We start from the raw sequence: 14,859 nt of genomic DNA on the forward strand, positions 1-14,859 counted from the left end.
ACTGATTGATAGGCATTAGCCCTATAGCTGCTAGAGTGGGGACTCATAGCCTGCCTCATTTCCATTAAGGCCCCTGTGGACGAGTTGCTTCAAAACTCCTGTTTCAGAAATTGACAGGTGACGTCACGGAGGCTACGTCCATTTATTTTACAGTCTGTGGTTGATGTCTGAATAATTAGTGTTAAGTTCACAGAGCTCCTTGGACTTTAATTCAAACCAGATCAGAAGAGTTCAAACTCTGCTGCAGACATTTTTTATTTTGTTTTTTTTATACATGCCTGACATGCTCGACAGGTGGGTTCTTGAAGAGCATTGTCACAAAGCTAAACACGATGAGATTTTTGTGAAAATAAGACAATTTCTCTCTTCTCAACTCAGAAGATGAAAGTCACAACCTCAAGGTAAACTGATGTCTGTGTTTTATTTTTGGGGAGAGGGGGGTACAGGAAGCTTGAGAAAAACTGTTTACAGCTGTGGCTCAGTGATGAAGTCGATTGTTTCTTAATCAGGGGGTAAGGGGTTCAATCCCAGGTCTTACTACCACACACTGGAGTGCCCTTGGACAAGACTCTTTGCCCTAAACTTCCCTTGGTGACTCTGCCAGCCCATTCCATGCATGGGAATGGGATTAGTTGAAACAGAATGGGCTTAAATTGCAGCCTCTGCCATCAGGGTATGAATGTGGTGTAGGTTAATGAATGCGCCGTGTATTGTAAAAGAGCTTTGAGTGGTCGAAAGACTAGAGAAAGAGCGACATAAACAAAGTCTTTTAAGGTTGTGGTGCTACATTAGGGCAGAGAAAAGCCAATTAGACTCAGATGCAAAAAGAGGAACCACTTCTCATTAATATGACAAGTCTCACATTAATATGACTTTTCATTAATATGAGAAGTGGATCTTCAAACCATCATCTTCATGAGAGTCATGAATGGCTTCTGACAGGAAGGTGTTTTATTGTGATTATTTCCAAATTTGTCTTAGTTTCCAGCTTCTTTTCTCATCCCTTACCTTCTTGTGCTGTAAAGTGATGTTCAGTTTCATCCAATTGATCAATTTAGCAGCATAATAATGTCATCTGATCTCAGATAAAAGAGGGACACAATGTCTGCATTTATCTCGCATCGTGATACAAGCTTTTGCCCTCGAGGAACCTAGCAAATTGATTGACATTCTCAAGTGCACAAACTAAATGATCGCCAGAAATTAAATGACCCGGAGAGGTATAACGGTGGTTAGGACAAGTGGATAGAGAATAGGGAGAGAGAGAGAAGGATTGAGAGGGAAGGAGGAGAGGGAAGAATACATAAACAGGTTGCACCAGGGCCTTGGGGGAATTAAAGAGGGGAGAGAGGGAGCAGAGAGCAAAGAGAAAGAAAAATAAGATGGAGGGCCAAAGAAAGCAAAGATAGAGGACTGGTTTCACACAGAGGAAGTTTTCGCCTGTTTTTATCATCATCATCATTACTCCATATGGAGACAGACACATTGAAATGCTCACACAAACAGACTCAAACACACACACAGGTGGTTAAACCTTTAACTCTGAGCCAAACAGCAAATGAGCACTTCCATCCTCTATTTAGTCCTTCTGTCTCAGCCAACTTCTCTCTCCGCTATCCAACCGAGTTTCAAGCATTTAGCCTTCCAGTGATCCATCAATCTATCCAGCCCTCCTCTCCTTCTCCCCTCCCTCCTCCTTGTGATCACTTACCTCCCAAGAAAGCACAAGTACACTCCATCTTGTTGTTTTATGTCCCCGGCAAATTTAGTCCTGCGTCTCTCTTCTCCACCCTCAACTCTCTTTCACTTTGTCTCTGTCTGTCTCACTCACTCTCCATCAGCCCTCCCTTTCTCCCTCCCTCCCTCCATCCCACAACACCTCACGCCTTCCTCCACTCTCACCCTCCCTTTCTCTCTGTATTTAGTTGTATAACTTATCACCCTGATCCTTACCCTGCTCTGATAATTGCTGTGTCTCGGCAGCAGATGCTAGCATGCTTTATTTAGCTGCTCAGTATTAGCTATCCCAATTAGTCATCCAATACCAATAAGAAAAAGAAACTGTTAGTCTGTGAGTAGAAGCGCCACGGGAGATTGGAGTTGTGTGTGCTTGTTTTTGCTCATGCTACAACTGTGGCCAATGCACATACAGACACACGGAGTAACACTTGATGCACACACACACACACACACACACCTCACTAAAGAGTACATGTGGGTTTTAACAGATGGTGAAACACTTTCCCTTGAGTATCCACATTACTCTCCCTCTTTCTTTCTCTCTGTCTCTCTCTATAATTAACTAGGTTTCAGTAACAAACCTTTGGGCTTTGTCGTTTCCATGGCTACACAAACTCTGTCTCTATTGTGTGTGTGTGTGTGTGTGTGTGTGTGTGTGTGTGTGTGTGTGTGTGTGTGTGTGTGTGTGTGTGTGTGTGTGTGTGTAAAGTGAATGTACATGCACACCGAAAGTCCACACCTTTGTGTGTGTGTGTGTGTGTGTGTGTGTGTGTGTGTGTGTGTGTGTGTGTGTGTGTGTGTGTGTGTGTGTGTGTGTGTGTGTGTGTGTGTGTATGTGTGTGTGTGTGTGTGTGTGTGTCCACGTCTGCTTACACCATGATTGTGCATACACATGAGTATTTTGGTTGCTTTGATGCCTTTGTTTCCCTGCAGGACTCAGACACTATCCATCCATGCAGAGCACACAGAACAGCAGCAATACATGATGCATGCATTGATAATTCATCTGGGGTCTGCTGTACCTTACATAATACACTTATAATAATTATGTAATCTCATGAATAAAGATTATCAGTAGGAAGGGTTAAAAAATTAGAAGGTAAAGTAGAATTTTTTATTTTTTTGCATCTTTGTGCTTGTTCCAGCAGAGGTAAAAGTTGAACTCCTATTTGCACCTCTGGCACCTTTTTTAAGCTGAAAATAGGATATAGGATTATAGCTTCTGAGCTGCCTGGGCAACCAACCATGTACTGTATATGTTTATAAAACTCATATATAACACTGCGTAGCCACTATAGTAAAAATAAAGTATTAAACCCCATGAGGGATAAGAAAGCAACCTTACATTAGTACTTGATATATTTCTAAAGACGTGACAAAAGCATTGTTAAGTAGAGATGTCTGATACCACTTTTTTTTAGACCGATACCAGTATGAGTACTCCCTCATGAGTATTCACCGATACTGAGTACTGATGCCACTAGTACTTATGAGACATAAAATTACAGTTAGCTGTGACATATCATGTTGAACAAAGACAGCACGGTCACTCTGACGTTAAGTCCAAAATAAAACACGAACAACTCTCTCTGAGTTCACAATTTGTTCACAATGAATCAACTAAAGTGCAAAATTAAATAACTGTCAGAGTTTTAGTCATTTTTAAATAAACTGAAGTGCAATACAAATGAGATTAACTGTTCACTCTCCCTGGTTCATCTACGTTCAGCAATGTAGCGCCAACTACTGGCGAGGAGGACTTACTTGACCTCCTTTTTTATTTTTTGCCTTGAGTACCGACTGTTGGTATCAGCGGCCTTCATGAGTACTGATACATTGAAATAAGGCTGGTATCAGCCCCAAAACTGATACCAGTACTCACCCATCCCTATTGTTGAGGGTTCAGTGTTCTTTAAATGAAGCATGCCTAGAGAAGGCTGCTAAGTGTCTCTTGCATGTGTTTTTATCTTTATTCATTAGAATGTGCCACTGGGAATAGTCTCTGCTCCAAGGCGTTCATTGTTTTGCACTTGTACGCATCAGAAGTGACGTTAAAGAGAGTACCTTAGAGAGAAAAACTGAAATTAATCCTGCCTTCACACCTACATGCACCTGGAGAAATGCTGCATGCAGTAGCCATAATTGTAGGTTTCAGACTTTAAAAATAATCTCCACATCTGCTGCCTAGAGTTGATATAGGAAGAGTGTAAGTGGAGGCAAATACCAGCACAACTTGAAACACCATAACGTTTTTTTAGATGGAAGTCGATGACTTGGTCAATAGTGGCTGCACAGTCAGGCAAAGAATTGAACATTCTCACCGTCACATATTCAGACACAAGTCCATCTAAATTAATCAGAATATTAGGGAAAGTTCTTTTTCTTTTTAGGTTGTTCAATAAAAAAAGTGAAACTCAAATGTTAAATAGATAAGGTGTGCACAGAGTAAAATATTTTAAGTGTAATTTCCTTTAAATGCTAGAATTATAGCAGACTGTTTTTTTACAATACATTTATTGTTATATATTACAAGACTAATAACATTTATTGTATTTACATAAACTGTACATTTAAACTGACAATATAACCTCCCAAGTAAAATACAATAATAAATAAATAAAATGACAAATGTAGTAATAAAATAAAATAAATAAATAAACTAACAACTCTGCACCATTTTCAAATTGATTGGCTTTGTAATGTCTGAGAAATTCAATTCAGTGACTATATTTCTTGAAAATCTCCCCTTTTTCCCCTGACAATACAGGTGAGTCTTTCCATTACAGCACGTGATGCCATCTCCTTTGCCATGTGGGCACATCTTTTTAAGATATCAACCTCCTGGCCTGCAGGAGTCCAGAGTCAATGAGCTTCAGTCGTCTTGGAGTAAAAGTACAGTTCTCTGTGTAAACCCAACACACACATCTTTACCTGAAAAGGCACACTTACTCCAGCAATCTGAGACAAAATTTGGACAATTGACTTCCAGTGTTTCTGTGTGATAAAGATATACAGATACAGATACAATATGTTTATGTTTTGACATTTTGATTTTTTTTTTACCTGTAAGTGTTTAAAGAAATGTTTATAGCATACAGTTTATTAAAAAAATTAGAGATGTCAGAAGTTTCTTTCCTGGCATCTTACTTTAAATAGATTTAGAAAATTTAGTGAAAATTTTCCACAACATAATGCAAATCATTCTCCTGGAAACATACCCTTTGCAAGTCTTTAGAAATTCTGTCAACATTCGGTGCTATTTTTTTCCCTTATTCCTGGTGATGGCTGTCCAAACACTGACAGTGTCGACTCCCACTGAGACATTTCCAGTTACTACAATGGAGGGTGATTGCAGAAGGAAATTTCTCCAGTCTCAAACATCTGAGACTGCCAGGCTTTGGTGTCAGATGCTCAGAGAGAAAAAGAGGAATCTTTTTTTTTTTACGTACAATTTTTGCTGCTGACATTTGTCAGTTTCACTGGGAGAAATCCAACACAGGGAGGCAAAGATACAAATTCTACACTGCTGCCAGCCTCTGTAATCCACCAGACAATACCGCCATAAAGCATGTTGGATAACAGGAGAGATGTTTTTTTCTTGACTGTTAGAATTTCACTAAGGCTGAGTGAGTGTGCTTTCCACACTTTATTGCGGTGACATTATGGAAAGTGTTGGACGTCAGTTGACATTGATGTAGACACGGCAGGTAGGAGAAAGTGGTTGTTATAATAAATTTTCACACTGCATCACAGGATAAGACCTGAAATGCATTAAACATCATAAACTGATACATAACAGTAAAAGCATTCACGGTCATATTTTTTGTTTTAAGTGCACTTCTGTCTGTTTGAGGCAGCTGCAGGTCTGTTATAAAATCCGTCATCTGTTTGGAAACACACCACGAGGAAGTTATGTGTGGTTTTGAAAACTTGAAAAAGCAATGTTAGTACAATCAGTAGTACTATTGCAATACTTTCTCTTTACCCTTTTATGATGACTTGAGATGCCTGATGCCCAGATAACCTTATTAAAGAACAATGACGATCACTCCTTATTTGTATTTTCAGTTAACTACACCAGGTCCTGATATGTTTACTAAGGGTAGATTTATGCTTTATTGGACTTTAATAGAAGAAAACAAAACCATTAATAAATGGACTGTTTTTAATTAAAGCAGTGGTAAAATTAGTTTCCAAATTTCTGAATATTCAATTGAACAACAAAACACAGCAATCACACTGTGATGTGGAACAAAACAAGAAAGCGATCACCAAGAAGAGGTGGTTTTTGCTTGCTTGCAATAGGTCTCTGGAGAGTGTGTTGGCAGTGAGGATGCAATTAACCCAGCAAAACCCTGCTTGACCCATCAAACGCAGTTAGTAGAGGCATTGTTTCACACCTAGGTCATGTTAGGCGTGAAAACATAACAGGACTTGACAGTATGTACTAGTTTGTGTAGATATTTCACTCACCAGAGACATTTTTCCTTCTAATAACTTCTTAACACATCCCCAAGCTCATTGCTTTAAACCTACAGCCAGAGTTTCTCAGTCATGCAACACTTTTTGGCAGAGCAGTGAAGGTCCCTCTCATTCATGCGCTGACTCACAGATTTTTGGGTCCCACATTTGAATATGCTCACCTGCCAAATGTTGATAAGGCATTTGACCATATTCTGAAAAACTCAAAGAGAGGATATCCTACCTGGCCTCTTGAAGATGCTGCAAAAATACCCCAAGCTACTCAAGGATAACAAAGATAATGCCTCAGAAGCTTAGTTAATAAAAAAAAAAAGTTAGTTAAAAAAGAAGAATAGAACTGTTCTTAAGTGTTTTTTTTTTCATTTTTGTTAACAAAAGAAAAGAGAGGTCATTCATTCTTGTTTTATTTTAGATCATTCAATAATATAAATAATGGTGATCTAAGAGATGTCAATCTGAGCAAAACCTGGACATACTAGAGAATATAAATAAAACGAAAAAACAGACTTAATTTTTCAACCAAGTAGGTGGACATGCCCTGGCAAAAGAGGTAGCCTTGCTATTTCACTCAAGCCTATGACTCATTTTTGATGTGTTAACTGGCAAACCTTGGATGGCATCTTGAAGCCAGTCTCTAAGATGGCGAGTTGTTAACCCTGTTTTTGTGTTGTGTTGTTGTGATGTAATGAAAAAACTCACAAATGTTTCATTGTATCATCTGAGTTAGAAAAATGAAATGAGCTGCAGGTGTTGAAGCACCCTGAATGATTAATTAGCATTGGTTACATCAGCATACTCAGGTATTTCCATCTTAATTTGGATGGCACTAATGCTGCCTAACCCCAACATTTCTGAATGTTTGCAGACATTATTTGAACTGTAGCTGTTACCTACATGCAGTAGGTTTAAGAATTGTGTATAAAAAAGAAAATCTACTGAGAGGTTCAGGGGCTGGTTTGGAAAGAGCAGGGCTCCAGAGAGCCATGTTGCGCCATGTTTAGAGGCTCTAGTTCTTCCCAGTCTCCCAGAAACTGTTGTTTCTGACATTATAGCTTTGTGATAGTCATCCACCATCTGGGTTCATTATTGTTTTCACACTGACAGTGCAACAAGAGGATTTTTAATGTCTGATCATAGCATTATTAAGGGTTGAGTAGTTAAACTTTACAAAGTGAAATGACTTGCTGTCACTGAGAAGAAAGTAAGAACAGGTTCCAGTGCGTCATGTCAAAGCTGCGTCGTCTCTCCGTCGCACAGATTTGTCTTTAAAAAGAAAACTCTTCACTTCTCAGAAGTTTAGATGTATCTATGTGGCCCGAGGCGTGTGAGTCAACAATGGCGAGGATTAACAAGACCCAGTGTGTGATATACCTCAGTTTTACAGCCTGCAGCTAATCAGCAGAGGATGAATGGGACACTTACTTGTAGACATTTTGCGTTTCTGATTCTGACTTACTTCCCGGGCTCTTTAACAAGCTGTCTTCTCTCAATCTAGGCTGTAAGCTGGTCCACATTTTCAAATTTACAAGCCAAGATATTCACTCTGGGAGATGTTAGAGAGACAGTGGTTAACATATACACTGAAGTATGTGGTGTTTAAAGACTCAAATTAAGTGGGATTTACTGTTAATGAGGCAGTGGGGGACGGTGAGAATGTTTAAGACTAGAAGACTCTTGAGAGAGACAGATGGCTGTGGGAATTCGCCCTCTCTCTTTCTCTAAAACCAACTTGCCTGATACTGGATCTGAGTTGGTACCCAGTTGGCCTGATGCCTACCGGCCAAGGATAGCTAAAATAAGAGACGCCCCTTGTGTGTTCTGGCGTGTCTTTCACAGAGATTTGGAGCTTATAATATTTTCCTAACACGGTCACAGCGACCGAAATTTGATCCACGAGCAGGAGGAGAATTAGAAAGCATGATTTCCTGGAGTGTGTGGTCAGGTTAGAGATTTCTGGAAGCTCTACAGATCTCCTCAGGCTAACACTGCTGGCTCCAGGTTTGTGAATATGCAGGTGAGGAAAAAAAGCACTTGGGTATCAGATATGGCAGCAGCAGCAGTGTTAACACCCTGCAGCTATTTACACTTTTGTAATGTGTGCAGTGAAGGCAACAATTTGAGACTCACTTGTTAGCCTCATTTCCAAAATTGATTCTCCATCTGGCTGATAAAAAATGCTTCTTATACCAAACATTTGTTGTTATTTCAGTTGCTTTAAAGTTGACTTATTTCTACTTTTTGTCAAGGTATTTTTGGGGCTTTTATGCCTTTAATGGGAAAGGAGAGGATGGTGGACAGAGCAGGAATAGGGGCTGACATGCGGATAAGAGGCCATAGGCTGGATTCGAACCCGGGCTAATAGAACACAACCTAGACCTCTGGTCCATCTGCGCTCCAGGTTGACTTATTTCAGATGTAATCTACATAGATCCATACTGCCTGCCTGTGTCCTCTCAGAGTTGTTTATTTTCCTTTTGACGCAGCCCTCAGCGTGAGTACACTTATTAGTTTTGCAGGCGGTGAAGCGACTAGCTCTTATCGTGCAATGTGTCTCAGTCCTCATTGACAGATCTCAGGGCCTGCTGGTTTTGAGTCTCACTCACACAGAGACTGAGTTACACCTGCCATGCCAGGTGATGCAATTAAAGCGCCAGTTGGCAAAAGCAGCACAGTGAGCTCTGAGGACGTATAATGAGAACTACTCTTGTTTAGAAATGCTGACACCAACATAAAATGCACTGAAGGACAAATGTGGAGACGTAGTGAGATTTGTCTTTGTGTTAGGAGCACTCGCTCTGAGTTATACACAGTCACTGAATAAGACATCAAACTTGATTTACTTGTTTACTATTCACTCATTGGAGATGAGAAACTCTGGGGTTAACCACTGTTGTATTTTAACACTGTGTTGAGCGGTCACAGCTAAGTGTGAGTAAAAGGGATGAAATTATATTTTCAGATTTAAACAAGCTGCAGAAAGTACCAATTAATCCTTCCTCGGTGCTTATTTTTGTCGTGGTTATAATCAAATCCACTTGGAGGTTTTGTCTTCACAGTTGTTTTAAGCTCATTTCCTGGAAGAATATCTTCTCTATTTTTATAAATCTGTTTTAAAGGTTTCGGTGTGAGTGAAAGAAGAAAACATTCACTCTGGGGTGGGTCAGCGCTACGTTCAATTTCATGTACTAAAAATGATGATAACCATATTTGAATCTTGTGGCTGTACATGCAGATTTGTCTTGACCGCACAAGACTGTTCCCTAAGTGAATTGGGTTGACATTAAATCCTTAAACGTGAGGAGCTGGATTGTGTAACGTTGGGGCTTGTTTTTTTTTATTGTATCTCCCGCTGAGTTAGATACAACTACAGGAAAAATGTAGAGAAATGTGACATTAATTATCATATCTTTGTAGATTTTCAAGTGCTTTTTAGGATTTCCGTTTTGTGTGTAAAAATTACCATTTCATTAAGTCCATTTTAAAAAGTGATGCTGCAGATTTTAACGTTCTTACAATTTTTCATGTTTTATGATGTGTGTGATTATTTCAGCTCAGTTTTAAATGCTTCCTGACCTTCTTTTTCAGAGATATTCATTTTTTTTCTTTCCTCTCTTTCAGCCAACAACTCTCTGCTCGGCGGAGGTGGAGGTAAGTCAACACCTGTCTGATCTTTTGGTTTTGTCTGTTTGTGTGCTTGCCAAAATACTTGTTGCCTTTAATAGTACAGCATTGTGTTGCCCATGGCTGTGTTTGGACATCAAATCATTTCAAGTGTCTTTCTTTTTAATTAGACAATGCAGTGCAGTGTACCGGCCGCACTCTGTGTGTGTGTGTGTGTGTGTGTATGATCACATTTTATGTCCTATGTGTGGCCAGGCTGTCTGTGTTTTTCTTTGTTTTTAGTAGCAGGTAGCTCTTTGTTGTGGCAGGTGTGCGTTTGCATGCTGAGCCATGCGTGTCTGTCTGCCCATTTCTGTGTGTGTGTGTGTGTATGTGTGTGCCAAGTCGATAGGTTGTAATTTATGGGTGTGAAGTGCTGTGGATATAAACAGTCATTTTTCAGTGTATTGTTGACTCAGTGCTTTGCAGCGTATGTGTGATGTTGGATGTCCATGCCCGATCGATACTTGTAATAAATCTGTACGGCTAATGCACCAGCTGCATTCACTAAAACATGTATATACTCACACACACACTCCTTTCCACCTGGCTCTGTGTGTGTGTGTGTGTGTGTGTGTGTAAATGTTTGCAAATTTAGGTGTTGCTTCATTTGTCTGTGGTAGCTTTCCTTTCCTTAATTTGACAAACGGCGTAAGCCTTACAAACAAATTCTGCCATTTAGACACTTCCTATTTCGAATATTCATACATGTGTGTGCTTGTGTGTATGTGTGTGTGCATTCTTTGTTTTTTTTTTGCCTGTCGGTCTCCATGGCGACATATAAAGTGGCACACCTGTATGTTTATGAATGCATGCATGTGCATTCATATTTTAGCTCAAAGCTGGCCATTTGTCTACCCTAGAAGTGTTCTGTTGTAGCAGTCACATCACACAGAAACACACACACACTCACCCTTTTTGAAATACACCAGCTGAGCCTCAAGCCATCAAAAAAAGGCTGCACACTCTAGTGTCCTGTTGCTTCACACACACACATACATGCAGCCAAGCACCTCAAGATCTGCAGCTCCGTTTGATGTTGTCCTTGCGTCTCTGATGGCTCTACAAAGACAGATGGTTTGAAGAGGGCTGTGAATTTGTGTGTGTTTCGGAAAGTGTTGCTCTCGAAAGCGTATTTATGTTATTCGCCCTGGTTCAGTTATTTTTAAATGCTCATTCAGTTAAATGTAACCCCAACATCTGTTTCAGCTGACAAAAAAAATCCCACCAATTGGCACAAAAGGGCTGAGAGTTCCTGTCTGTGTCTTTCATCTGTCTTTCTCTGTATCACTCTTAACCAGTTTTTCTGCTTTAGTCAATTTCTCCCACCTCCTTATTGTGCTTTTTCCATCCCTCTGTGCTTCTCTCCAGCTCTGTCCTCAGGGTTTTGTAAAGGCAGATAGAGCCTACAGTAAGGTGTTAATTAGAGAGAGGAGTCAGGGTAGAGACAAGGAAAAGATAGGAACAAACAAGAAGAGGAGGGAGGGAGGGAGGGGGAGGATGGAACGGATGGAGACAGAAGTGGACAGCAGACAGATACAAGGGTAGAATAAAGTGGGAAAAACACACAAGTCATCAGGTATCCCTCTCCTTTCACCATGATCTCACACATTCATTCAGTCCGCTGCACTGAGCTTTTTTGTGCTCAGAGGTGAGGCAACAAAGGGTCTTTACACTTCTTTACTCCTCACTCTCAAGGGTACCTGGGTAAATGTCATTCAGTTAGATCAAACGCACACCTGCCGACATTGTTTTTGCACTTCAATCTGGAGGAGTGCTGCACTCGGGCAGTGCATCAACAACAAACTCAAGGGCAGGAAATTACTTTTCTTTTATGTCTATTGGCTGCAGTTGCTTATTTATATTGGAGTTTATCTGCTGTTTCACTGCTTTGATAGACTTCTCAAACAAACAAGAAGTCCAGGTTATGATTGAAACTCCATTCAAGCTGACAGTTACAATGGACTTTATTAGAGAATATCTAGATTGTTTGTGTGTGGGTTTAATTTAAATTAATGCCATCACACTGAGTGGAAGCCAGGACTCCTGCTCTGAAGTTTCTGTTCTTCTGGGTCACCATATGTCAGTTTGTGGATCTGGGGTGTGTAGTGCATTGAAGTGTGTTTTTCCACGAGTTCATGGCCTGCACAAAAATGTCACTGAACATTTGTAAACTGTAGCGTGAGGGATGAAAGGATGAACCTCTTAACTATATTTCAAGCATTAAAGAACAAACCTCCAAGTTAAAAGCAGACATGTCTTATTTCATTTAAGAACCTCTGATGTAGTCATCACAGATTGACTCGTGGGTTCACTATAGCTGCTTCAACGTTGAATACAAACTAGGGATATCCTGGTACAGATTTTTTTTACTTCTGATCTGATTTTTTTATACATTTTGCCAATGCAGATCCGATTCCCCACTGACACCTTTCTCAAATAAATCCTGTACTCCGTTGGCTAATTCCATTGTAAATAATGAATCATATTTGTTGTATCAAAGTAAGCCCTGTTGGTACCTCCTCGAGGAACACTCACTTTACAAATTTACAAGACGCTGTTTTACCATCATTGCTTTCCAAAGAGGAGTAGTCCCACACAGAGGTCACTTTTGCAACATGGTATGATTTACAGCAGCCGTAAAGTGTGACAGTGCTGAAAACACGTGAAAACTGGATCAGTGCCAATCATTCATTCATTCATTCATTTTCTGAACTGCTCATCCTGTTCAGCGTCACGGGTGGCTGGGGCCTATCCCAGCTGTCATTGGGCGAGAGACGGTTACACCCTGAACTGGTTGCCAGACAATCACACACTCACACTCACAACTACGGACAATTTAGAGTACCTATTTAACCCGATGATCATGTTTTTGGATTGTGGGAGGAAGCCGGAGTACCCAGAGAAAACCCCCAGAGATAATATGCAAACTTCTTACAGAAAGGTCCACTGGCCAAGCTGGGAATCCAACCGGTGAGACTTCTTGCTGTGAGGCTGCAGCGCTAACCGTCGCTCCACCGTGCCACCATTGGCCCCAATCTCATAACAAAATCCATTACCATCCAATCCTTGAAAAACAGGCATATCAGGCACCGATACCAGCTCAGTGTGTTGGATCAGGACATCCCTTATCCAAACACTCACCAATCGGGACTTTTAATTCAGATATTTTTATTTTGCCTTTATGTAGGGTTTAATACAGTCCCTCTGGTACCCCTGTGGTAGCTTAATGGCGTTTACAGCTATCGTGGTCAGAGCTACCTTGGTGTTTGAGGCTCACCCCTCCAACATGTAATGGATCAGTTAGGAGCTTCTAATGTGATGAGCATTTCAGATTGTTGTACGTCAAATTATCTTTAACGAAATGATCATCCTGGATATTTACAATTACATTCATCCCATCCAGTATAAACATCCACTGACATCTCATGCCTGCATAAAGCCTTAGATTATTTTGGAAGGCCTCTATTCACCAAGCATCATTGAGTTGTTTTACATAATTTTAGCTTCATATATTCATAATGAAAAGTAATACCAAATAAAAAGTTATGTACCTCTTCACAGAATGTTTGAGTTTGTCTGTAAGAATCAAAACAGCGTTTTAGAATCAGAAGCTCTCAAATGTTCATCCTGTTTGGTCATTACGGTGGCTTAACTCCAGACGTGTTCATTTGACTGACTCAGCCTAAGTTTGGGTTGTATCTCTCAACAAAGAAACTTTCTCATGAAATCAGATCTGACAGATATATGGTTCAGAGATTCAACCGCTGAAGCCTCACAGAAGCTTTGGCTCAACCTCAGTGTGTACCCTGACTTTGGACAACCACTGTTTATTCTGTTTCCAGCCTCTGACAGTGCTGTCACTTTGCAAAGGGATTGCCTCATGGTAGCAGAAACATGGCCTCTATTAACCCTCTTTCCCTCCCAATGCCTGTTCAAAGTGTACTGAGACTTATTAACTCTGTGATAATTTGATTTAACAAAAATTAATTTGGAAATTTGCAACATGTCAGCCTCAAAAACCTGAAACGATGAAGGTCTGAAAATTAGATTTAGACTCAATCAAGAGCCTGAGGACCATGTAAAAACCAGCCTGACCATGTACTTGTGCTAAAGTGATGCATGTTTCTAATTTCATTTCCATTGTGCTGCAGAGCAGTGCTATCAAATCTGTTACATTTGCTTCCTCTGTGTTGCTTTCTGTGGTAACTGAATAGGACTCTGTCATGGTGTCACTTTTATTGACTTCAGTGAACCATGAATCACAGCTACTGGACAGTTTGCGATGGCTTTTCTACATGTGGGTTACTGAAAAGAAGTCTTTCTCCTACTTAGCACTGAGACGCCTCGAGTGCTGCCAGCTGACGACAACTGAATGCTCAGCCTCAAGCTGTCTGACGTCATGCTGCCCCGATTTTTTTATTGCTCCTTTTTTGCTTCTGTCATATTTAGTTTTCAGTAATGCTGGTGCTTCTCTGCTAATGTGTACAATGATGCAGCTAGCACAAAAACAACTAACAAGATGGGTTGACCTGGGGTCGTTGTAAGTCTTAACATATATTTAAGGGTCATTTTGCAGTCAGTGTGCATTGCCATCCTTCCTGTCAGTCATCATCAAGCTACTTCAATCATAACTTTGTCGACTAAAAGCCAACCCCACACCAGCTCAGCAGACCTGGCTTATGTTCCTTGGTCTTATTTAGTTGTACCCTTTTTTTTAATGCCAATTTTAGTCTTCTGCCGTGTGAAAACATTCCATTTCATAGCAGTCAGAGAAAGTCTGCTGCTCGGCTCATATTCAGTTCTAAAAGCCAGGGCACCGTGGTGTCTTAGATTGCAGCACAGCATGTTGATTCTGCCAGATTCAGTCAGTCCTTTTAGGTGTGGAGAGTGTCAGAGTAGAGCCTAAAGACTAGAGCTAAGCCAGCCTGCCGCCAGCTGTCTGGTGTCACACTGCTCTCCATTTCTATCGCCTTT

At 40.5% G+C, this 14,859-nt stretch overlaps 2 protein-coding genes across 2 annotated transcripts in view; one reads left to right on the plus strand and one right to left on the minus strand.

Annotated features, from left to right (window-relative positions):
* flrt1b (fibronectin leucine rich transmembrane protein 1b) overlaps positions 1 to 1,831 on the minus strand; it is a 40,373-nt gene extending 38,542 nt beyond the window's left edge. Inside the window, exon 1 of the mRNA XM_074673882.1 lies at positions 1,712 to 1,831. The gene's annotated coding sequence lies outside the window, so the exon portion shown is untranslated. The remainder of the gene's footprint in view (positions 1 to 1,711) is intronic.
* macrod1 (mono-ADP ribosylhydrolase 1) overlaps positions 1 to 14,859 on the plus strand; it is a 158,956-nt gene that overhangs the window by 72,164 nt on the left and 71,933 nt on the right. Inside the window, exon 4 of the mRNA XM_074673883.1 lies at positions 9,841 to 9,870. Coding sequence (XP_074529984.1) covers positions 9,841 to 9,870 — 30 coding nt within the window. The remainder of the gene's footprint in view (positions 1 to 9,840; positions 9,871 to 14,859) is intronic.

The sequence above is a fragment of the Halichoeres trimaculatus genome, unplaced genomic scaffold (genome assembly GCF_033239565.1).
Source record: "Halichoeres trimaculatus isolate MK-OKI-2021-1 unplaced genomic scaffold, fHalTri1.1 fHalTri1_scaffold_7, whole genome shotgun sequence".
Taxonomy (NCBI): Eukaryota; Metazoa; Chordata; class Actinopteri; order Labriformes; family Labridae; genus Halichoeres; species Halichoeres trimaculatus.